At 35.2% G+C, this 26,298-nt stretch overlaps 1 protein-coding gene across 6 annotated transcripts; it reads left to right on the top strand.

Moving 5' to 3' along the window:
• The first annotated feature begins 1,289 nt into the window (after positions 1 to 1,289).
• Positions 1,290 to 25,856, top strand: LOC107263793 (phospholipase D3). 6 transcript variants are annotated; one of them, XM_025080917.1, is made up of 12 exons: positions 1,290 to 1,682; positions 7,949 to 8,038; positions 8,276 to 8,515; positions 19,891 to 20,012; positions 20,994 to 21,345; positions 21,430 to 21,564; positions 22,146 to 22,337; positions 22,512 to 22,640; positions 22,756 to 22,895; positions 23,028 to 23,193; positions 23,275 to 23,416; positions 23,565 to 23,689. In XM_025080917.1, the coding sequence occupies exons 1-12, from the start codon at positions 1,680 to 1,682 to the stop codon at positions 23,687 to 23,689; spliced, it is 1,836 nt and encodes a 611-aa protein (XP_024936685.1). In that variant the 5' UTR covers positions 1,290 to 1,679. The 6 variants fall into 6 exon arrangements, with proteins under 6 accessions (XP_024936685.1, XP_015586855.1, XP_024936686.1 ...); XM_015731369.2 differs by having other exon boundaries at positions 7,847 to 8,038; XM_025080918.1 differs by lacking the exon at positions 7,949 to 8,038 and having other exon boundaries at positions 1,292 to 1,682; positions 23,565 to 25,856.
• Positions 25,857 to 26,298: the final 442 nt, after the last annotated feature.

Below are 26,298 nucleotides of genomic sequence, written 5' to 3'. Positions count from 1 at the left end.
ATTATTAATGTTATCTTTTTTTATAAAATAAATCGGCTATGACTATCGGCTATGGCTATTATGGAATAATCTCTGAAGTTTCTGGTGAACCTCCCCAGTTAATTATTTCAGTTTTCGTTTTTCGTATCCCAATTCACGGCCCCACCGCATAAGAGCTGGTGAGGGATAAACTTTGGAGACAGTTAAACGGTACAGCTTCTCTGTAACTGATGGTGAAAAGTGGGTATATTTCTTTTACTTTTTGAATTTTTCAGGATATCTATTATTTATCAGTCACGCAGAGAAAGCGTCGTTATAATATGTATTTATGTATTTATGTGGCTAAAACATTGAATTTAAGTTAGGTCGAATTAAACATTTCTAACCTTAAAATTGCATGAAAAATCATTTTTTTAACATGCAATATGTGCAATTACCGTTGCACGTGAATAATTAAAAAAAAGTATTTCACGCGCCAGTAGTTTAAGTCCAGAGTGGAATAGATATCAATGCTCTCGAATTTCTAACTGACAGATTTATGGTGTAAATGCTTCGATTAACGTTTCAAAATTGAAATAATGCACTTGTACACCGAACGCCGGATTTGATCATAACCTGTGCAGAAATGGGTCATAGTACAAAGGTATTTGCAAAATGTTGATATTCAGCTTTTATCCGTACAATATTTACAGAGTGTAACGTTTTGTAATCTCATACGGTGGAAAGTTATAAAAAAATTTAGTTACTCTACGTGCAACAACATCCCGTGCAATTTATCAGGATGTTGGAATAAACCCATGAAAAACTATCAGAGCATTACCATCCCCATATTTCTCTTCCTTTACTTTCACGACATAGAAATGCCTGTCAAGCAGGTACAGATTACAAAAATAATAATCCAATGAGAAGAAAAATAAAAATTTCATTACACTAATAAAAATGCATATTGTTCTCTACGAAATTGCACAAATTTTACGCTGGATGATAGACACAGGAAATAGTCCATTCAAAATTCATTAACAGTCGTGCGGATGATTTTGCGAAAGAAATATTTAGATTAAGACGAAAGAGCAACTCGGGTTCCAATATGGCTCCTAGGTGATTAGAAGGCACGAGAATTTAGTTTCCTAGTACAAAAAAAATACAATAAGTAGTAATGGCGGAATCGTGACTCGTCCCTGTATTCACCAGTAAGGTGTATCGAGGTCACACAAGACGTCTAAGCGCAGGCTTGCCATGGGGCAGGCAGACCCCCTGACCGTCCCTTCCCACCCGAAACCTCCAACTAGAACCTCCAACCTACAAACGTTCGTTCGTCGTACCTAGAGCCTAGCCAGGTTCAACTTACAAGTCGCTCCTACGACGGATACCGGAGAGCTTTAAATTTCGTGTTATTCCCACCTAGAAGAGCTTTTACGTCAAAGCACAATTCTTGGCTTACTCACTGAATCGTGCTTTTTCAATAATACACGACATCGCCGGTCGATGAGTCATAGTGAACTACAATAATCGAATCGATACTCCATGATCAACTGTTCGAGGCGGACAGCCTTTTTGTTCCACCTGTAAAGTTAACGTTACAAGTGCAATGCGCTACGCACTCAGTGTTCTTTGTTTTGTGAAAAATGTTCTCAGTGCTTTATTTATAAGAGATGACGACACATGAAGAACATTGACATCGATTGTCATTTGCTACGAAAATGGTAAATATTAGTTATAAAATTTTGTGTCTTGTAGTAGCTGCTTTAGTCTCTGATGAAACTTAAATAACCGTGTGGGATATGTCAATTTGTGTAATTATTAAATAATATTTCGTTAGTTTGTTGCTGTCATGTAAACAGCTTTGAGTATGGTCAGATTTCTGTACACATAGCGGCATAGCGGAACAGGTTTCGTTTGCGCACGTACTGTGGAGCATGCCTTGTATTGTATCCAATGGCATCAAAAACAGGTTGCTTCGGTATATCAGATCGATAATCGAAGTGTATTATTGTACTCATTTTCGGAATACGTATAGAACGTATGGGCGCATGAGGAAAAATTAAATTGTGACTATATTACGGTTTAAATTTCCTGATTCCTTATATTTGCTATTTGCTTGTAGTTTATGTATAATACTTGCATATAATACGGCTTTCATAGTCGTTATACAAGGTACTTTACTTGTACGTTTGTCTGTATCGAAGTTATTTTAAATTGAATTGGTTTTTTTTTATATTCCATATTTTGCGTAATATTCTGTTGACGTATTTTTTTAAATGTAGCAACCGTTTATTGGGGAGCATTATAGGCCATTGTGCCATACGGTCGAATGTCTTTTGAATATAAAGTTTATTGTAATTCTGTATATATTGTATGCTTTTAAGCCGTGCACAAATTTTATTATTGCAGACTATTCAAAATTGATAAAACAGGAGAATATGACTTTAAATTAATTTTCGTATTATTTTGACAAAATTATACTGATAACTTTTAGTATCTATACTTAACTATCTTAGTAGTAATATTTATGGATTATTTTCATATCTAATTTTATTCTTAAAATATTTTGCAATGAGTCTCAACGAATATAACATGAATATAAATCGAGTCGACTTAATTAATGTGAAATGACGATGCGTGTTATAAAATAAATAAATTATTTTACAGCTATATTAAATTCAATTTTTTTGGCAATAATCCAGTAACAATAGACAAATATGATTTAATCTGAAGTTAACATAGAACACAGCGTATGGCATTTCATATTTGACCCTTATTATTCTATATTAGTCAAAAAATTATTAATACCATTATAAGCAAACTTGTTTACAGCATCCCAAAGAATAGGAATATAACAAAATCTGTGCTATAGGCGAAACAAAATATATTAGAAAAAACCCAATTTCATCGTATCTTATAATCATTCAAGTTTTATATTTCAACAATCTTCAATCGATCAGCCATATTTAATTATGTTTTTAAAATTAATCAGACAAGGAATACATAATTCCATTATATGCGTAACTACATCTGGAGCAGTATTATTCAACCTCCACGTAAAAATACGTTGTTAGTGTTCTCAAAGTTGATAAAATAATTACATTCATTGCGATAATTTATATTCTAACATAAAAGATAAGAACGTAAAAAAAATAAAATTTCACACCTTGAGTACAACATAATTGCTTATGTATCTCATCACATGTCACTGCTTGACCAGCTTGACAATTTTCCCATTTTCTTTTTCCTCTTATGGAATTCATTATCACTCTATTGTTAATCAGCAACATACATACTCCCACCATTATTCTCAGTTTCATATCCATGTCGCAGTTTCCAGTCGCCAATGTTATTCCTTCTACTTTTAAAAATTTCACTCTCTAAGTCTGCCGTTAGACTTAGAAGGAACATTTTTGGCGATACGTAGATCCACGTATTTCCGCTGCATCGCTCTGTTACTATGGTGAGCTTTCACATTTTTTAATCTTTTCAATTGTACAATGCAAAACGATTTAATGACGATAAACAACGTCCATGAGTATTTGCCGGCAGTGTGAACATGCCTTCCACGGACTATAGGTTTATCGATAGACTTGGAGAAGAAAATTTTTGGTGGCACCTGGATCCACGTACTTGCACTGCATCGTTTTCTTATTATAATGAGCATTTACATTTTTTAGTCATTTCAATTGTACAATGCAAAACAATTTAATGACAGTGAAGAACGTCCATTAGTATTTGCCAGTGCTGTAAACATCCCTTCCACGGACCATCAATAACTCGGACTGTGTACATTAACACATGACAGAACTCATTCTATGAATTCTGTATTTTGTTCTCTCTTCTCTATCCCTTTCTATTACGTTGATACTGTTATCATCCAGTGAGGAATATTGGTACTGCGAATACTTATGACCCACTTCAATACTTGACGTCTCGTTGATCCGCCTATTTGACCGAACTATCCTCTTCTATTGTCGTGGTAAAATAAAACTTGTATCCGTCGAGTGGATTTGACTCGATCGATTGGCTCAAGTGTACTTGACTTCGGAGTACGTAATGTTATTCCTTGCTGCATTCAAAATAAATGTAAGAACTTCGGTACAGCTGATTCTCGTATAAGTTGCAATTGATACAGTTTAAATATCACAAATTAATATATGCCTCCTATAAAGTATAAAACATGTGTCACGTCCGAACGATTAATTCTTAATATTAATTAGTCCATTAATTCTTATCGTTCTGCGTAGAATAATTATCATAATTTCTCCTCCATGATATATTATTTCTGTTAATCATTAAATCCCTAACTATTGAACATTTCAATACTTTGTTCTCTGAGTAAGTGACAATAGATATGTAGGAGAGAGAAGTAATCCAAAGGAGGAACCTACATTTCAAGTTGATAAATCTTTTTCGTGCATCAGAAGTCAGAGATCAATCAGAAGATACAGCAACCCTCAATCAACGTAAAAGTTCTAAGGTCAAATCCAAATTACGAGTTCATTTCAATTCCTTTGGCGCATAGTTCAGATTTTGAAATTTCAATTTTTCAATCATCTTTATTATCCATATTCAATCTATATTCAATTCAGTGTTTACCTTGGTGTTTTATCATCATTTATCATTAAACCTACATTAACTGTAAACGGGCCAACTAAAAATCGGTAAAGTAGATTCACTCGGTTCTTCATTACCTACTTTATCGACAGTTCGTATATACTTTATCATTTTGACGTTACACATGGATGACTTGCGATATTCTTTTTGAAAAATAAATACAGTCAGGATATAAAACTGTCCTGGAGTAATATACGTATACGTATGTAAAATTAGATTAACAGCATTTATGGAGAAATCGTTTGAGGTTTAGTTTAATTTAAAGATACACAGAGATCCTTAACAAAAATTTTATACAGCATTTATAATTACAAATATTTTCTAGCAAGCATTAATGAAAATTCTTATCATTATCAGTTCAATGGTGATTATACTGTTCTTGCTTTCTGTAACAGCTGATTTAATAAAAAAAAAATTATAAGAAATAAACGTAAATGAGAATCGACATTACAAAAAACAACAAATTTATTATTCTTGAAAATTCAGTTCCAGAAACAATAAAAAATGCTTGTAATTTATTGTAACATATGCGTATATTACTATGTCTATAATATTGGGCACATAATTAGGGACCCTTATGCCGGTAGCTATACAAAGGGAATTTTTCATACAAAATTTCCGTAAAAATCATGGTAATCACGAGACATTATGATATTTCATAACATATTATCTATACCTATATGTATTTAAGAACAATTCACGAAAATATACTAAAAAATAAGCATGACACGTCAGTTTTTACTGAAATGTGTGAGAAAAATGTCGAAACTTAAAAATGTCTAGTGTAAGACTAAGACCTTATTGAATTAAAAAAGTCATTTAAAACAGCCGAATTATCTCATGTGCTGCATTCAATTTAACCACGCAGTGCACTATTTTTCATACCTTTGCAGTTAAGCACGAAAAAAATTGTGACTTTTTATACGTTTTTCTAAAGACTTCTAAAATTTTAACCGCAAAATCTGGTAATAAATCGTTTGTCAATTTTGTTTTCTTTTGAAGTTGGCTTAATAAATTATTGTTTAATTTATATTTATTTGTTTTAGTTATGATTCAAAGTAATAAAGTATGATAAAACTATGATTCAGTTTAATAAATGTAGGTTGATTGAACAGCCTGAAATGGTTCTACAGTATAACGCTATACGTTTTGCAATGGTAAAACAACAGAAAATTTTACATTCAGTCAAGTCCATTTTACCGTAGAACACATTAAAAATTGTAAGTAACAATATTTACCATGTGCACTGTCAAATTTACTTGTAGCCAATCAAAATATTGTATGTTATAAGCAATAAGTAACGAAATGGTAACGATGTCTCACGGTTGCTGGTTTTTACGGTAAATTTTATCGTGAATTTCATACGAAAAATTAACGGCAAATTCTCTCCATGTAAACAACCACGTATGTACATTCCATAGAACTATCAGACTGCGTGGTAACGCGTAAGTAGTAATTTTCTCGTCCTGCCTATTCACGTCAGTCCTGTAGATTAGATTAGATTACAATCCCTACATTAACAATTATTCTGTGAAACTACCCTTGAACTATATAATTCATTAACTGACGCTATCGATCACCGTGAGACCTTTTTTGTCCTAGCGATCAGAAAAATCTATCAATCACGTACTAAATAGGTAAATTTGTTTATCGATTGAACAACTAGGATATGTACATTCGTAAAACGATCAATTGCAAATTTCAATATAAAAGTAAAGATACAAGATTGATCTGTTGTAAATACGTGCACAATCAAGACAGAAAATAGTACTCTTGCAAAATTGATTACATAAATGAAAAAAAAAACATTATGCAAGATAAATTTTAAAGAGTATGTAAATTCGTTAAAAACAATATTGCTTTAGATTGATTACATAGAAATTTATGTAAGAAAGTAATATATTGTTTGAACGTATCCTTGTAATAAAAGGGTCCATCTTTTGAAGACAGATATATAAACGAAAATTGTATAATAGAGAATTTCTTCAAGACTTAAGATTATTATTTTTTCTATTGCTTTTCAAATAATTGAATAGATTAACATTGACTTTTGTTTCCGGATGTGGAAAAGCAGTGTTGATTATAAATGCTTATAAATGAAAACGTGGCACCTGCCCATCGTCAGCTGCTACGTATGGTGAACCCGCAGTTTAATGTCCCAAAACAAAATCATAAATCTTGCTCGTAATCAAATTGTATGTGCTTACCTATATTTAGCCATTGGCTATATGTATATTCAACAGTTCCGTGCGAGACGCATGAGAAATTCTTCATGATATTACTCACCACCATTTCTTCGAATAATTTCATCATTGGAATCTGCGATAAAGATCAAATGATTCATCAAGTCCAGCAGCGTAATTAAATGTCTATATTCACCGATAGTTCTTAGATCGAAATCTTTGCTCGCATCGAAAATCAAAAACCATTCATATATAAATTATCCCAATAGGAATTTTTCCAAGAAATTAATCAAATACGTAATTTGCTTTATGGTTTCTAAAAAAAATTTATATAATATTAAGGTCGTTGAAGCCATATTACGAAAATTTATATGGTAAAATGAAACAAAGTACTCACATAAACAAATATTATTCATATACGTGTCTATCATTGATAATAAAATTTTTGAAATTTTAGAAATTCAGATAGCACGGCTTGCTTGATTTGTGAATTACAGTAGAACGCCGATTAACCTGGGTGGCTTGGGATCGAAGGTTTCGGAGATAACTGAAACCCCAATTGATTCGAATTAAACGTAATTTATTGTTCCGACAATTCTAATGTAATGCACAGGAACTTTTACTTCTGTTATATAACAGTATATAAAGCTTTCTTGTTGCTTACATAGATATTGAGGCACTAAGTGTATTTTGAGTTCAGACATGTCTCGCACCTTGCCCGGTCACCCGGTGTTCGTCACGCACGGGAGGCACTGGAAGGCGCACGATTAAATCGCTCCTGGAATATCCCGACTCTAGTTAATCGGGGTTCTACTCTATTTTGCTTTGTTGGCTTCGTACGTATATTAGATATATTTATATTGCAAAAACTGTGTTCCCGTAAAAAAGTGTACAGGTTCATAATGCGAATAGTAATGTTGCAAATAAAAGGTTGACAGAAAAATGATGAATCGACCAAAGATTAATTCCTTTAGAAATCTGACAAATGATATTTCCTATAGACGTTGACTTAAATTTAATGAATGTCACGCAATTCGAAAAGTTGAATTCAAAATTTTAATTAATCAACACGTCGATTGCAGGATCTAAAGGAAAAAACCTATGAATTCGACATGCGTCATCGAGATAGAGAACTAAGACCTGCATTTCAATATTGAAAAATGTCTTTTTTCGGATGGGGAAAGAGTAACACTGAAAGTGATGATCATCGAGGACGCAATTTACAAGATGGTCTCTTTCAAATCGCATCGCAAGCTTGTCACATTCTTGTACAGGTAAATAAATTGATTAAAAAAAAAAAAAAAAAAAAAAAAAAAAAAAAAAAAAAAAAAAAAAAAAAAAAAAAAAAAAAAAAGAAAACAAGAAATTGCATATCTATTCTATGTATAAAAATCTATGTATGAGGATTTGGATTTTGAAGTATTTTTGAAAATATGTAGACATTGACAGCACATCACTTACCAATATTTTCTTCTGTACATACTAATGATATGTGGTTTTTGAAAATGCAGGTAAACAATACTCATAACGTATCATACGGAGGCAGCAATCATGTTACGAATGTTGCCTATTCGAAATACTCAAATGCTGAGCGATCAACAACTCTGGCTTCATCCTCATCAGCAGCTAGTGCATCTTCATCCAGTAGACCATTCTCGAGAGACCCAGGAGGTCAAGGAAAGGACCAGGACGTCGTCGTTCTTTTGCCACATCACAAAAGCAGAACGCCAAAGATCAGACACAAACTCTCGGTAAAATCGTTTTCAATGTTGTATTGCTTCCATCAGTCGACAATTCGTTCATGTCTATAGTTGCACTAGGACATCAGTTCCACTGTGAGGGGCTATCTCCTTACGAACCCGAAACGTAAATAAGTCCCCTAAAAGTAGGGACGATGTCGCGGGCTGACTACAGTCTCTATAGTTACAACTGAAATCTGAGATATAGGGTAGATACATGAAATATGCTTACATCGACAAAGAGTACAAAAGGTCCTATATAATACAGAGATAAAAATTGAGAGAAACGAACGTTTTTGATAAATGGCAATATTTCAAATTTTGAAGATAAATATTTGTACACACCGTTAAAGTATTTTTACAAGGCTGATCGATATTTTCAACGCAAACAGAATCTAAAAATATTTTCAGAGTCCTTCCAGGTAAATCGATACTCAGTATCAGCACAGTGTCATCTAAAAAAGCCTCGTTCTTTAATTTCTATTATGTACACAAGATGCGAGGGATCAGCTTTGTTGATTGTGTAAGGAGGGTCTGCGAAATTAAATATACTCAGAGACATAACCGTCAACCCACCTAAAGCATATATGTATAAAACGCAATGTCTCAGAATTATATAAATACAAAAATTAGAATAACGATCATGCTTATACTATACTAGAAAACCCTTAAAGTTCAAAGGGTACATTTACAAAAATGGAGCAACCCACATACGTCCAATGGAATCAACTCTAAAATTACGAACTATTCTTGCTCATGCAAATTCATCGCGTTGGAGCATCCTGTACTATGACGAACTATTGTTTTATGACTTACAGTCATTTACATAGATCAATATTTCACGGTTTTGGCTACGAGAATGACATCGTCTTCGGTTACAATAACGTTTATCGACCGTGGCATTAACTACAACGATTTACGTATTTCTATTAAAGTAACTTTAATCGTGTGCATTTCCTAATGCGTCTCTCGCGTCTGCGACAGTAACAATAAATTCTCGATTACTCACAGCTATTTTTTCAAATTCGTTGACCACAGAACAGTTGGACTTGGTTCGAAAGTGTTTTCGGGTAATCAAGAAACCCGTTCTCCTATGTCCGATCCGTTTTTGAAAGGGATTTGATGGGTCTTCCAACCGCCGTCGTAGAATCCTGCCGGCGCTGATGTCCGCAGGGGACATTACCGACAGAGCACTGTCTCGAATTGCCGACCATTCGAACCTTCTAGGGACACTGTAGTGTCCCTTCAGAGTTCTCTCCAAGGAATTAGACTTTCTTCACGTCTCATTTGCCTCCTCTTCTGTCCCCAATTCCGGAACTAGACTCTCAGCAAGCACCTTCTTTGATTGGATTGCTCAGGATGAGAGTAACTGGTACTGATACCACCACTACCATCGCAGCTGAGCCTACGTCAGCTGGTACACGTGGCTACCTGTATTAACAGACTTACCTCGTATTCATTATTCTACAAAATGGCTATGGCTTCGCCTCATGCAAATTACTTGGAAATTTTAGTCCTATATTTTAATATTCCTACGATTGCAATCTGAATTCTTATCAGAGTGCGCATGATAGGTCGTTTCTAAAGAACGACTTTTCGTAAGAGTCTCTTTCATTCTGCGGATAGAAAAAAATTCATGTGCCTCCGTGGAATCGAGTCTCTTTATGACGATGCGGTGAGACGAAGCATGCGAGAGGGCCGTCTTTGGCATTGCGTGTTACAAGGCCATTTCGATAAATTTAACACTCAATAGAGTATCTATATAAAGTCTGTCTATGATAAACGGAGTACTAGCAAGTACGGCAAAGTATACGATATACATATAGTGTGTCACTAAAAGTGCCCTACTACCTGGGAACGTAGTGCAATGATTAAAATTTTATGCTGCTTTCGACAGAGCAAAGAACAATCTGTCATTCGGCAATCGATGAGTAAATTGATGTTCGTACGAGAATACGTAGGAATTATTGATGATGGAGTGCCAGCCAAGCTCTGATAAAGCAAGCTGCAATGTTTGCTAAACGTCGGCAAGTTGAGACTTCCAGACCCGGTTCCGATCGGGAAGCCAATTATAGCCATACGAGCAATGGCCGCGGTAGTCTCAAGACTATTATTTGTATAATTCTGGAATGCTTCCTTTTTTTTTTACGTATTGACAAAAATATTTTCTGTAATCATCTTCCTCACAGCTAATATTATTTTTTCCATCGGTAAGACGCGCCTCCCCTATCAATATTATTTTGTTGTCATTACTTCACTTCGACTATATTTTTTATACGTATTTCTAGGCATAAGATATTCATACGCGCCATTCTGTATGATGGAGTTTTGTGATATCAGACAAATCTCAACCTGTTGAGATACGCAGGTTTCTTTTTTACCTATACTGAATACTTTATGGCGTTTACCCATTGTTTTCGTACACATGTACGTGTACAATTTCTAGTGGTTATATGTTTTGTTTAGACGTAAAATTTCAACAATACCATATTTAAGCCAGACCAGTTTCATTGGTGAACAATATTTATTCGAAACATTATTTTTCGTGTTCTCGTTCCGAATAACGAGTACACGTCGTGTAAAAGGTTTCGGTTCCATTAAAAAATTTATTTGTGTTACGTGATGATATCTCTACAAAAAGTATTCATGCACGCAACTTCAGTTTTCAGTAACTGTAATTAAAAATGATTTTTGCATCGATAATAAATCTTGAAATAATGAAAATTACAGATCGAGATATAGTCTTCACTGTATATCGTAATAATGTGAAAATATCTCTGAATTTGATTGACTTCAAAAAAATTACATACACTTATCGCATAAATGTTTATGCGAGCTTTGAATTAAATAGAATATACAACAATAAGGTTTACTTGCTTTTAAATCCATGTAGTTTTACATTACATTTCAAATCATATCCTCGTTAATGTGCACCAAGCTATTACGAACACGTATGGTTTTCAGAGAAAGAAAATGGTGCATTTTAGCATCGCGTAATAAACAAATCACACGGTAGTGCCCACATAATCAATTGTTCAAAGAGAAGCCATAACTTGCGGTAACAGTCCAGTAAATAATTACGCCAGTAATTATACTCATTACAGTGAAAACAGTGGAACTAGTCAAAACAAAAGCACTCAATCTCATGCTCGTTCAATTGTTATTATTGTTACACCATTCGAATGCTACGTAGCGAGTATACCGGTCTAACTGCGCCTGAGTGCACAGTCACTGTTTACGTGTAGTGCACTTAATTAAGAATTAACCACGTGTATAGATCGTCCATTCGCTATGACATAAGCACGAATTCGCCCGAAGCATAATACTGATATTGCGCGCAGATCTGCAAAACAGTCAGTATTTAACCACCAATGCGTTCGTTCATTTATAAATAAATAAAATTCGTAACTGAGAAACACTACTGAAATCTAAAAAAAAAGTGAACGACATCGGAATGAACAATGCGTTTTTATTCTTGTAGGAAAATTCAAGCGGACTCTCTGAAATAAACTTATAGTCATTATTAAACGAGAGGACAGTCCATCCGCGAGTATGGATAAGGATTATGAAAAATTCAGAACTGAATTTAGAATAAGTAGTCGTGTGGTACTAATTGCAGAGCCCGATGGAATTACGTGTCCAAGATTGCAATCGGATAGTCATACTCGTTAGTATTTAGCATGAGCGAGAACAGTCTAGAAAATTTGCGTAATATAGTTAATTCGTAATACGACTTTGTCGAATAAGTACAGTTATTTCGTCTTTATCTCGTTGCATGTCTTCGATTTTTCTAAGTCTGTTACAAATTCTTTTGCGTACAGTGTGACAGTAATGGCGTGTCGCTTTTTTCGTCAAACATCCGCCACGTGTTTCACCAGGCGAAACAGCTTTGGCGAAGACGTTTTCATCGGAGGATACGATCGCCCCCTGCTGATTGATTATTCCCGTAGCTGTACGCCTTCTGCTTTTATATCACTTTCGCGGGTCATTGCGTGCGCGAGAGACATAAACGAAAAATGCAGGGATGTTATTCACGCCGCAATACGTGGAAAGAGATTACATCTTGCAAGGAGCTTAGGGGGGCGGAAAACACCCCAAAAGGAGGGAGGGTGCAGCAGGCAGGGCTTTTCTACGTCTACTGGTCCGCGCTTTATGCGGAGGACGTTGACGCCAGTGTTTTCGCCATGGAACGATAAAAAGAGACTGGCCGAAATTAAATTTGTTTGGAATTATATGAAGGAAGGGAAGCAGGGTTGATGGAAGGAATGAGGGCCAATGGCGATACGGGAGTCGCCGGAGGGTAAGGGGGTGGTAATAAAAAATTCACGGTCCTAACTGTACTCCAACACGAACATCCCTTGCCCAAGTGCTTATTAAGAGTGATTATGCGCACGTGCATTTTCATTTTCTTCAACATTTTCACTGACGCGCCCATCACGGAATCTTGGATTATTGCAGGAACCTCATCCTGCGTAACTTTGCTATTACTTGTTATTTATTATAATTATACTACACCAATTCAAGAGCCAGATAGATGATTTTATGAATTTCCCTTGTTACTGCTAATAAGACTATGTAAAAGAATGCGTTACAAAAGGAGTATAAATTTCGGTTTGAATCATTTTAATCGATTATTGCAAATACTTAGACAAATGATAATGGTGTAAATTGCAATTCAAACACATTTCATTCTAGATCATGTACTGATTGTAAGTCCCGTGCAATAGAAAATATTTAAATGGTATCCAATGGACATCTGTTTGACCAACATATGTCCATTCAATGTCATTTTAATATTCAGTATTGCGTGGTGGGATTAATCGATCATCATTAAACGTTACACGAAGGAGACAAATAATTTGACGCGTGCGAAGAACTTGTTAAAAATTTGGTAAATCTTTTGTAATACTGATAACCTACGTCCGTGGGGTTACAGCTCGTTTGAAAAGAATGCATGACAGAGGACAATAAGTACGAAAATCGTACCTTTGGGACACACTGAGAACACGTAAGATTACTGACATCCACCATCATTACACTAGCTTCATTAGAACGAATGTTAAATTAATGTCTTACCAAGAATGGCAATGATGCCTCGAAGCCAATTCCCATGGCGATCGTCCTGGGTATTGGGGTAAGGTCTCGTGACAAAACGCCATAGACCGGAAATCGTTGTATTAGTTGGGAACCCGTAATTCCTTGCTTGTCCATTCCTCGTACATGCTTTTTTCCGATCTTAGCTTTATCACGAGAAACACCCGTTAAATCGTCGAAACGAGAATCCCTCACTCCTCTATCTTATTTACCACTTGCGTCCCCCTGTTATCCTAGTGGAGTGTATGCCACGTAGACGAATTTTCGCTAATATTTACGTCTGAAACTTTCACGAAACCTTTTGCTAAGTTTGTGCACTCTCCCGCTTTTGTAGTATCTTTAGTATCTTTAGATCACACGAAACCCCCTAGAAACGTTCATTGGTATTCACCACACTTTTAATTATTCATACGCCTCTGATCGTATGCCTTTGTAAAAATGTAACATACACAAGCTTTATTCATACATCGAATTACACGAACGCCACCCTTAAAACCGTCAGACAGACTGATACGTTAGATTTCTACTTTGACGACAAGATTTCTTAAAAAGTACAACGGGTCGGCTGATAGAAAAAGATGGCGACTGGTGGCGGCCAAGCCCTGTCTCTTTCTAATCAGCAGCCGTAGTACGAGAGTATAGAAAACGTAGCCAACGGGAGCATTAGAAAAAGAGAGCTACTGGCTTCCACCTCAGTTCCTCTTTGTTTATTCGAGCGGACATTTTTTGAAGGAGTTTGAAGTAGGGATCGCGTTGCCATGCTACATGTCGATGGTTATATCCATTCGTTATTTTAGTCTTAAAATCACAGGGGGAGCCACTGACTTAACATTAGTGGGAGTCCTTGAAATTAACCGTACACATAAATGTGGATGAGATCGGTGAATGACGCTAGAATTTGTCGAATGCTAATGATTCAGAAAGAATGACGGAATTCGATCGTACAGGATCATATATTCGAAATAGAGTACATTAGTTGCGTAATCTCGACGTACAATTATTATTGTACATATAACAAAGCGGTCGCTGTGGCCTACGCTAGTTTATGCTAGGTTAGTTTTCCCGAGACAGCCCTCGCGGTTAGACACGCGAACTAGCTGCACGCGCCAACTGGCACTAGCTGCAGGTAAGTACGCTCCAAGTTTTGCGAAACGGAGTGTACCATAATACCATGCAATTCGAAATTATACTTGTAATTACAATATTCTGACAGCTGCGCGGCCTAGTTTCCTGTTCTTAGAAATATCCACCATTCGCGGCTTCCGCAGTAGAATACCGTGATATCCCGATACACCTCGAGGACAATAAATTCGTGTGCAGTGTCGGTTATTCCAATTCGTCGGAGTACTGGATAATATATTTGGTGAATTAGAAATTTTCTCTTGGCGCAACTCATACGCTATTGTGCTTTTTGCTGCGACGGGAGACCGACGTGACTCGACCTACGCAAACACGTAAGTGATGTGTGCTTGTCGATTAAACGTTTTTCATCGTGTCCGGTTGTTTTATGAGAAACCATTAGTGCCATCGATTACAAAAAAAATCAATAAAGGCATTTTTATTTGTAGAGCGTTTGCGTATATGGAGAAATGTAGCTTTAAACTAATAACGTAACGGCAACATTTCTTTTCTGTAATGTAATTGATTGAAAGTATACTTCAGCGTTTTTCGTGATGCAGAAAACGGTATCGACGTAATGCTAATAATAACGTATAATAATTTTAATCTCCGTATCGTTGGAGAAATTCAAATCATTTTTATTCGCCCGAGGAGAATTTCTACGAGGGATCAATGAATATATCGTCGTTCTTAATCATTTAATCTGTTTTCGCTTTCTGACTTATGGACCATCGACTTTTCATTGGCGCTTTTCCGTTAGTCTCTTTGCGTATTAAGTTAACGACAACCATTTGTTTCAAAAAGCGCAAGAGGCACAGCAGGGGTATCAGCGCGATGGAGCATCACATTCGTACTGATAAGGTTTACCCTGTCGCAACTTGTCTATGGGGCTGTCATAAACTTGTTCTAAACTTTTAACAAACGATAACTTTATAAATTTAATTTTTTCTGGAGTAAAAAGAGTAAAGAACTCTAAGTGCTTTCCTAACAGCTTCATGAATAATCGCTCAAATGTGATACCAGAATACCACTGTAGTACCATTTTGGAATTTCTAATTTGGATTATAACATATTTAATATCGCATATCATTTGTGATCAAATAAAAACATCTCCAAGTAGAACATTTTGTCGAGTAGCGTCGATTTCCAAATAATGTATTAATTTTGAAATTGTATCTGATCCACTATCATATTATACATATATAAACTTCAAAAAGTTGCTACAAACGTGTTCGAGTACAAAAATCATAGCGTATACTTTAGGATGAACAATTAATTAATTGCATAGAAACATTGTATATCAAATCTGTAAAAGTGACAGAAACTATCGTTTCTGTTTAACACGCACTATGGATACACTTGTACCCATCCTAAAAATTAAATTCAGAATTCTGCTGCTTTATGGTGCAGGTAATTTCATATTGTAATTGTAATAACACTACGTTTAACGAACTATAGCATATAAATGCGCATCGCTGCGTCAAGAACAGAAATATTAGCATCAACAGTTACAGCGTCATAACGTAGCACCATAAATTAGATCTTGCTACGCGATATGAAGCCTACTATATTGATCGAGTTGCTTGTCCTTATCGATCGAAATAGTTGAAATCGATCGTGAGGTCAGGGGTGTGACCAGTAATTTTATCAGCTCTTTTAACCGATAAAGTATCTACGTGTATCGCTCATGAAACAGGAAATGATGCTACACGAAGAAAGAGGGGAGATGACGTAAAAATGGCGACTTGTGAGGGTTTGAGGAAGTGATGGGTGGCGGAATGAAAAAGGACAAAGAGCGAGGGAGACAGGAAATTCAGTGTAAAAAATATATGACCAAGGGCCAAAAAACGTACGAGAAAAAGAACTCTGATTGTCTTTTGTCTGTGTCCGGTAACACCCTACGGCACGAGGGGTGCCAACCTGGCACTCAATTATTTTTCGCACGAAGCAACATCATCTCATTACATTTTGCTTTGTTTCATTCCACCTGTTATATGTTCTGCAGTCTGTCAGTTTTCCTCTGATAATTCCCAATAAATCGCAGTGTGACAGTACCTACGTATGCTAGTTGACAAGACCACGTCCTCGTTATAAGGACGCGTCGGTGTGTGTATAAAACTCCAAAGTAGGTCAGGAAGCATTATTATTATAGCATGGAAAAAATCAGTTTTGTACCACGGCGCTAATATTCCTCACTTTAAGGAACACTTCTATATCTCACCAACAGTCTCACGGACCACTACTCTAATCGTGAATAACAAATACTTCGCAGAGCATGCAAATAATTGTTTAGCACTTATAAATTAGCAAGGCCTTTCCGTGCGTTTAATTATCAGTCGCCCCTTTGGAGTCCGTTCGTCTACTCCGCAGTTGCCCCTCCGCGATCTATACCGTCGTATCCCTCATCTCCGGCCGAGTCTACCGCCCACATCGCTCCAAAATCAACATTCCGACTCTAGAGGGAAAAACAAAGTGAGGCGTGGGTTTGAAAATGAAGACAGACCGTTCACACGAAATAAATAATGAATTGCATTACATTCAGAGTGGAAGGGTACGGGGATGAACTAAGGACGAGTTTAATCAAGGTAATTGTCCCAGTATGTTTCCCGGCTAATTCATATTAAAAACGCATTACTCTAATAGCAAAGCATTGAGGGAACACACACATACACTCGTGCGCGTGCGCGCGCGGATCGCATTTAAGACAATTTCTAGATTGTTGACGTTTTCGATGTGGCACTGCTGAGCATAACATTGGTGGACAAGTCTCTTTCTTTTATTGACGACGGCAAACACACCTCCCACTGTTAGATTGTAGAGAAGTAACTTGGAAATTGATGCTGTATTATATGTGCATACATTTCTCTTTATACCGAACGATAATTAACTGTGACTGCGCTAGTCAAACGTGTTTTTGTATTTGAGTTTAGTAATAACAGATCTTTAAAGTCTACGTCCCGTAATTTTAGGTTCTAGTATCAATATGATTGCATCTCTTTCAGGGTACATTCCGAAATTCACTGCTAGTACTGCGAGCATGGTTACGTCTCACTTAATTGTACGCAGGTAAATAGAAACACGACGATACTCGTAGTACTAGCAGTGAATTTCGGAACGTAGCCTTAGATGTGTGCGAATATAAATAAGGACACGAAACACTGAAAGTACCTACTACTAATGAATTTCGAAACGGATCTAAAGCTGTCTTATTTTCATATTGTGAAAACCACGGGCTTTTTTCAATTTTGCTGCAGTATTATCTCGTTTTTTTCTAAATTATCATGTTCAAATTGAGGTTTGCATAAGTGATTTCTTTCACATAGGACCGTCGTTTAATTTATTTCGAATTGTTCGACATATTATAGATTTTTAATCATTTTTCATATCAACTGCATTGTTTCTCTCGTAAATGGTCGAGTCAAAGGGTTCAGCTTCGTGACAACTGAATATAATATATTATAACCGATCAATAACATGCTCGGAACTCCCCTGCAATGAAGTAGAAAAGACGATCAAATATGCATCAACCTCGAAAACGGGGATTCAAACATGGCGCCAAGTACGATGTTGCCACGTCTGTCATTCGAGTGTTCCACAAGCTGCGCTATGTTCCTACTGTAGGTAACCTAACCTCGGAATTTCGTTGTCACGTACTTGTTTACGACACTCATTTCATATACTCCGCGACAGTGTGTTTTGATATTACTATTTTATTGATCGTATCCACGAAGTATGACTAGAGTCGGCCTTCAAAATGTGGGAAAAAAAGAGGAACAATTGCGGGTAAGTGTAGTTTATCTGGCTGGCCGATATTAAAACTACCAAGGTCAGAGTTGTGTGAACTATAGGTTATAATGCAGTGACATTAGGGAATTCATCGACCGCACTTTTTCGCAGATTAATTTGTACATCAAGAAAATATTGGGGGACGGGGGAATATCGCGAGTACAACTAGCACTTTAATTAAAGTAGAAGTCTATTCTATATGTTGTAATAAGAAAATACGATTAGAATATACTATCGAGATAAGATTGCGTATATAGTTTTCATTATGCTTAAACACATTTATGATTCTTGTAGTATTTTCGTTGAAAGGTTGTTCTACGTTATTAATTTACGGCTACATTAAGTTTGCAGTGAGAATAACGTCTTAAGGAAGATTGTATAGTAATGAATTTCAGTGGATTAAATTACTCTTTCAATTAATTTTATATGATATTCGTATGTGTGATAAAATTTAATTGTACTTCGTGAAAAGTGACGAAAGTGGTAAAAGTGATGAAAGCTTGCAAAAAAAAACTACCTATGAAGTTTTATTGAGTTTTTTTTTCGTGCTTGTGGTCACTTTCTATATCTCTTTAGAACGTTTTAAATAAAAAGGTCTTGTGGACTTGACAAAATGCAAATTCAGATTATTATCGAATCTGATTGAAATTTATATGAACGGAAGGGGTTGTGCAATGTAGTACTCGGGCGATAAGACAAATGCAAATTACAAGTTTGCATTATCAAGTAGAGGGATGAAATTACTTACAAAGAAAACTTCGGCACGGACTGCTTTTGCATGTTTCACGTTTAATACTTTTCAAGTTTCTTTATCATTTAAAAATTATCTACTTTTTATTTGTCTTAACCGTTTTTCACACATGTCTATGTTTCGTCGCAGTGATTCGTCCACGAGATAAAGTAACTTCACGAAACGACAATGGGAAGTTACGGTAGCCCCAAAATGTTACGTAACTTTTATGATATCAGGGGATAGGGTCAGTAAAGAACCAAAATGATAAATAAATTTTATATTGGATTCACCCCTGCAATAATCGAACTAAAGTACTGAAACCGCTCTTTCGTTGGTTGAGGTTATACCAATGGTGGCCATTATCCCAAAGAAACGGATCAGAAAAACAGCATCGAAGATCCCTATAACTGCCGACCCTTGATTAAGGAACTTTATGGAGTGGTTCATTGCCAATAAACCTGAGGGTTCACGCTATATTTGTGAATGTGCAAATTAAATCGTGTCCTATTTTGTCAATTTTACATGTATATTTTTCTAACGAACATATATTCTCAATAATAATTACAGCTGTGTAAGTTCGACAACGAAAACCATTTGGAATTTCTTATCGCTCACTCTATTCATGTAATAATACTCAAATAATACAATTTTCCAGACTGTTTCCGAGAATGCAAGGTTGGATGTAAATTCGCCGTCCGGTGATGATGATCTCGAATTGTGGGATCAATCTGGGTTCATGCTGAGGGGCGATGTAGATGACCCCCTTACGAATTCGAAGTAAGTACAACTGATTTTGATCTAACGTACTGCTAAATATTTATTTCGAACGATTGATACATTCGATACCTGTAATATATTGATGTTTTCTTACTTAACAAGATCTCCATTTGTTGACATTATCATGGCAGACATATATTCTTCACTTTGCTTTATCTTTGCGTATCGAGTGAGAAAAGCTCTTATAAGTTGAATTAACAGCACTGTCTGTCGTCCTGGGATGATTTGCTTCAGCAGCCTTGGAACAGGCGAGGTCCCTCGCTGGACGATTTTTAAGTTTATTTTCAAGTACTGGCGTGTCTTGAATATGTATACTTGCTGGATAAACAGTGATCGATAGACTTCGCGGAACGAAACATTATTCCAGAGAAATGAGCATCGTATGTGCAGGGCAATTCGAAGCGCCCCGTTTAATAAAGAGAGCAACGAAAGAAAGAAGAAAAGAGGAAATATCAAGGATCCTTTCCATTTGCGATCACTGGCCTATTATAATAGAGTTATCGAATGTATACGTGACATAGTATATGAATTATTAATGAGTACCCTAATAAAATTAGCTCATGTAACAAAACTCGCAGGGAAGTGCATTGTCGCTGTTCAAACAAGTGAAATTCTAAAAGTCAGTGAATGCCCTTATGACTTTGTGAACCGTAAAATACACGCTGCAACGGCATTGGAATATAGAATTGTAGGATTTCAGTGGGAACGTCATGATTAATAATTTTGAAAAATGTTGAAATGTTTATTTATAGCTCGATACATTAAATTTACTCATATTTATGGTGGAATAATCGAAATATTTATGTACACAATTTATTGCCCATTTCTGTATTTGTCGTAATCACGAGTTTAAATTATATAAAAGCACTCGTAAATCATAACCATTAGCAGAAGCCTTTTACTTCGAATGCCACTTGATGCACTTAACGCATATTATATTGAATTGTGTTAATGAATTTCTTAATTTATTAACAATTGCAGGTGGGGTGCGCAAGGATGGTGCAGACCCAGTTGCATTCCAATCACAGTAATCTTAATCCTGATCGTGCTGGTGGTTCTACTGCCTCTACTAGATCATGCAGCAGACAAGCATTTATTGAATTCAACGAATTCAAACAATGACTCTTCGCTGACCTGCATGGATAGCTGTAGAGTATCACTCGTAGAGTCGATACCCATCGGTTTGAATTACAGCAATGGATCGGTAATGCACGACAGCACATATTATTCTTGGATGGAACTGATTGGATCTGCACAAGAAACTATAGAAATCGCGTCCTTGTATTGGACAATGAGTAGGGAGGATGTCTATCCGGACGACAGTGCTAAAGAAGTGAGTAACAATGCCAGGGATAATAATTTATCCCCTCTTAATTTCCGTGAATCGCGCCGAATATCGACAATTTTGCATTTGCAGGGTGAGGACGTTTTCCAAGCGCTTCTCGAAGCAGGAAGAAACAGGGGTGTACGATTAAAAATTGCACAAAATGCCCCGTCCCAACTTAGTCCCAATGTGGACACGGAATATTTGGCCAAAAAAGCAAATGCACAGGTAATAATATTAAAATATTTTATGTATATTTATTCAAGGGATGAAATGTGAATTTCATGTAATAAATTGAAAATCTACGTAGAATAATTACATTACATGTATGCAAACATGGAGGAAACGGTAAAAGAACCATGTACTCATTGTAATTAAGCCTTGTACAATGCATTTCGATTCAAATGCTTTTAACTGTGATGTAAAATCTGGTTGTCATTAATCTTGTGGTTCAATAAGCCTGTATTGATTTCCCTTCTTCTGGACAGCTTGGTCTCGGGTTTAAGTTGTGAAGACAATTAATCGTTTGTAAATTTGAAAACAGTTGGCTCTCAAAGACTTACAAAGCGTCAAGTAAAATTTTGACGCACCTGCGCTTCGTTATATCATAATTAATGTCTTAGGGATTTCGCAAATTTAAATTGGCCATGATTTATTACATAACTTTATTATGAGACCGCTAAAATGTTGATCAATTATTGCGAAGATATTTTATAATTATATTAAGCTTTTATTGGAGCGGTCACTGTTCGAGAATGGACCATGAAAATTTGATGTGAAATGAAAAATGTCGTTTTTTATTACACAAGGTGCGAAGCTTAAATTTTGCTGGATTACTGGGGGGCGGTGTATTGCACACGAAGTTATGGCTCATAGATAGAACGCATGCTTACGTTGGTTCAGCAAATATGGATTGGAGATCCTTGACACAAGTGAAAGAGCTCGGTGTGTTCGTCTTAAATTGTTCCTGTCTGGCAGAGGATTTGGGAAAAATATTTGACGTGAGTATAACATAGAATCAAATTTACAATCCTTCGATTTTTTCAGGATCGTTTTCATCCATGAGAAAACTATCTCTTGGAAAAATTATATTTTATACGTCTTTTAATGTAGATCGTTTTTTGAGAAGTCGTTCAATGACTACATGATTTTAAAAAGTTCCTACGTTTCCACAGGTTTATTGGATGCTTGGTAAAGATGGCAAAGTGCCATCTTCATGGCCCGAATCTCTCAGAACGAAAATAAATATGGATAATCCTATGAACTTTACTCTGAATGGCAATAAATACAGGAGCTTTATTGCGGTATGTATAGTTTTCGTTTCTCTTGGTATTAAGGACATGTTTGTCGTAATGATGCTGCCTGGAGTGCGTAAGATAGTAGAATGTCTATCAACCTGCCATTCCGAATGGGTTTTAGAGTTCGCCGCCTCCCTTTTCTCCAATTGGCAGAACCAACGATCTTGATGCAATATTGCATTGCGTCGAGAAAGCAGAAAAGTTTATTTACATTTCCGTCATGGACTACTTCCCATTAACCATCTACACGCCTAAAGTAAAGTATGTACTTCGTTTTTAGATAATTTCTATGTTAAATAATTTATTAATATTTATACACATTATGTAATTCTTTATTAATAAATCAATTACATGTCTAACAAAATATTAAATATGTTTTGTTGCACATTACAGATATTGGCCCATCATCGATAATGCTTTAAGGTCAGCTGCCATCGAGCATAAAATAAATGTCAGGCTATTAATATCATGGTGGAAACATTCACGAACATCTGAAGACTTTTTCCTTAAATCCTTACAGGATCTAACACATAGCTACAAAGGTGTCCAGATTGAAGTTGTTAGTAACCTAAAAGTCTATTATTTAAAATATTCTTATTAGTTTCTATGTTCTATTTTTGTTTTTTTTTTGTTTTTTCAGAAGAGATTTATTGTTCCAACAACTTCGGATTTTGATAAGATACCATTTACTAGAGTTAATCATAATAAATATATGGTTACTGACATTGCTGCATATATTGGTACGAGCAATTGGTCTGGTGATTACTTCATTGATACAGCTGGTGCGTATGTAACGTGGTTTTTATTGATAGTTTCTAATTAGTAGAATAGCGGCATCATCTACATATCATTTAGTGCATCAAATAAAAAATTAGTAGCTGATAATACTGTATTCAAAGTAATATGGAATGTATTATTTTGATTTTACAGGTATCGGTATGTTATTCGAAGATAATAGTCAGAAAAATCAAAACAGCATTAGACAACAGCTAGAAGATATTTTTCATCGCGACTGGAATTCACCATACGCTCATTCTTTAAATAAAACATATTGAAATATGGACATGATAAAAACTATGACAGGCAATGCTAGGCATAATTGATGTTACCACGTACATCATGTATGTGTAAGAAATTTCATGCACTTAGTACTTCCAAAGTTTCTTTAATGATTTACATGTATTAATATGTAAACATGAATCGCTCCAATATAGTTGGAAACAAGCTCCAAACAAAAATTGCTTAGGATATATATTTTTGTGCAAACAATTGTTACAGGTAGAAAATTCATTTACGAAGAGACTAGAATTTTATGTGGAATTTTATGTTACCTTACGAACACATGAATTATCTTCCTTTTTTTTTCTAAGTTGTTAATTAGGATAAGGTAGCATATTTTATAATTACACCTTGTCTAGATGTAATACATTTATATTCTTGAGATATGTCTCCTTATGGAAAGATCGTCGAATATATGAAGTCGATGATTATACCATAATTGTACTAATACCGTTTTTACTGATCATCGATCGTGTGATTCAGATCAAAAGAAGCAATTAGTTGTGTAAGATAATTACAATTAATGTAATGAGCGAAATGCTGGACTAAAAATCATTTTTCAGTCGAGTTGTGCCTTGCTTTAAGTGTCCTTCGGTCATTTTGATTAGATGATTTTAAGAATAATATCTTATGCCATAGTACGATATTTATTAGGTTTTCTATACATATTCAAATATTTATTGTTTACAAAATTAAATAAAGCAGGAAACATGGAGCTGTTTCCTGGTTAATCAGTTACGACAATCGCCTGAATTTAGAAAGATTCAAAAGTCACTCCGTACTGAAATACTAAATGTGAATTTAATATAAACATAAACCTGAACTGGTATTCATTAGTTGCAAAAATATTAAGCGCAAGAATATGTATATGCATTCATCATCATACATACTTATGCTTATACTTCGATAACAATTAATTATTTTTTTATTTATCTCCAAAAATGATTGACGATTGATAAAAATCTCGAATGTACTTAATGATAATGACATTCCAAATGTTAAATTGTAGACAAAGAAATTGCGCATGTGCGTTTTCGAAAGAAATAATTACAGACGCACAGTACAGTCCTAAAATGTGGACGACAAAATATTTTACGTAATGATATCTTTAATATTCGTGAGAGTTTGAACATTTTGTGAAAACAGTTTAACCAGTTTCAGTTCCGTTTTGTTGTACTCTTTATTCAAGTTATGCATTTTTTTATGTGATGCACACTATAATACTGAAATCTATCAAATCCATAACGTGTTAGTGACGTGCCACATGCATCATACAAATATGGTTAATATTCCTGAAAGTAGAAATTTCTTTTTTTTAAAACTTGTTATATGAATTTAGCTAATTTAATCAGGTATGCGTATCAGATTTAAACTTCGTCTCTGTAGCAAAAGTACTGCTTTTTGAATGCATTGCAACTTCTTTATATCTCTAAAACTCTCTGTACTTCCTTTTAGTCTTCTTCGTCAGAGCATAATAGAATAACATCTTGAATTATTTTTAAAAAATCGATATTAAACAGGCATAATACGTATATCCTCATAAGGATAACCGAAAACTAAATTTGTTATAGTCAGTTCTTATTTAGTATTAAATGTAATAAAATCTGCATAATATAAAAGAATCCCATAGATATATACACGTGGAGATCACCATATTTGCAATTTATTTTATTTTATATAGATAAGTGTGTCTAAGTGGTGGTGCCTACATATCACCTGTTCCTCTATTGGGATTTGCGGCTGTGTATTTCTCGCGACTATGGAAATTAAATAAATTTTGACATAGATCATAATGAATTTCCTAATACGATTATTTTTCTATACGAACATTTGATGCCTATGAGGAAAGTCAACTATAGGTCACAGTCTTTAGCTGCCTTTTACAAAAAACATCATGTGATTCTCCTTTTTTATATCATCCAGCGCTTTAACCTTTATATATTTCATAATTGTATTGCGATGTCATTTTCGCAATGATAGATCATTGCGTTGAAGATCATCAATCTGCACAAATCTGTTAATATAAAGTCTACCGACTCGGATCCTCGTCTCTTTTATGCATTTAAGATATACTGCATGAAATAAAAGTATAAGCGAAATAATATCTTATATGTAGTTACATAACTAAAAGGCATAAATGTAATAAAGTCAAAATGACAAAAGTGCTTTTCGAATCTTGTTTCAGTTTCTACAAGCCAATGAGACCCTTTTTCAAAAGCTGACCATCCTCATTGCTATGCAGCACTCGCAAACGTCATTGTACCTTCATGCCTGACTCTGACAAACTGTAATTGTAAATAATTCAAAGGACGTCCTTGGCAATATCACTAAAGGTGATTAACTGTGCTAATTAGTCCTTTTACTCATCAATGGGTGATTGGTGTGCTCTCCGCTTTTGTTAAATACTAATACCATTCAACTGTAGTATACTAAGGTTTATACGATTACAGACAAAAAATGAATTTGAAATATACTTTCGCACATTTCATACGCTCAATAATAAATACGATAGCTTTTCGTCACATACCCTATTAAACTGGAACGAGAAATTATTTTTTGGACAAATGAATTTTAACATAACGTAACTTCATCGCACAGAAAGTCC

The sequence above is a fragment of the Cephus cinctus genome, unplaced genomic scaffold (assembly GCF_000341935.2).
Source record: "Cephus cinctus unplaced genomic scaffold, Ccin1 Ccin1_scaffold0160, whole genome shotgun sequence".
NCBI classification, from domain to species: domain Eukaryota; kingdom Metazoa; phylum Arthropoda; class Insecta; order Hymenoptera; family Cephidae; genus Cephus; species Cephus cinctus.
The sequence above is the reverse complement of the archived record's forward strand: the minus strand, read 5'-3'. Positions and strand labels throughout refer to the sequence as shown.

Coding starts and splice junctions, on each gene's coding strand:
- LOC107263793 (XM_025080916.1), top strand. CDS start 7,925: ATGTCTTTTTTCGGATGGGGAAAGAGTAACACTGAAAGTGATGATCAT. Junction 8,516..19,890: donor AGATCAGACACAAACTCTCG/GTAAAATCGTTT, acceptor ACAATTTTCCAG/ACTGTTTCCGAGAATGCAAG. Junction 23,417..23,564: donor TTACTTCATTGATACAGCTG/GTGCGTATGTAA, acceptor TTGATTTTACAG/GTATCGGTATGTTATTCGAA.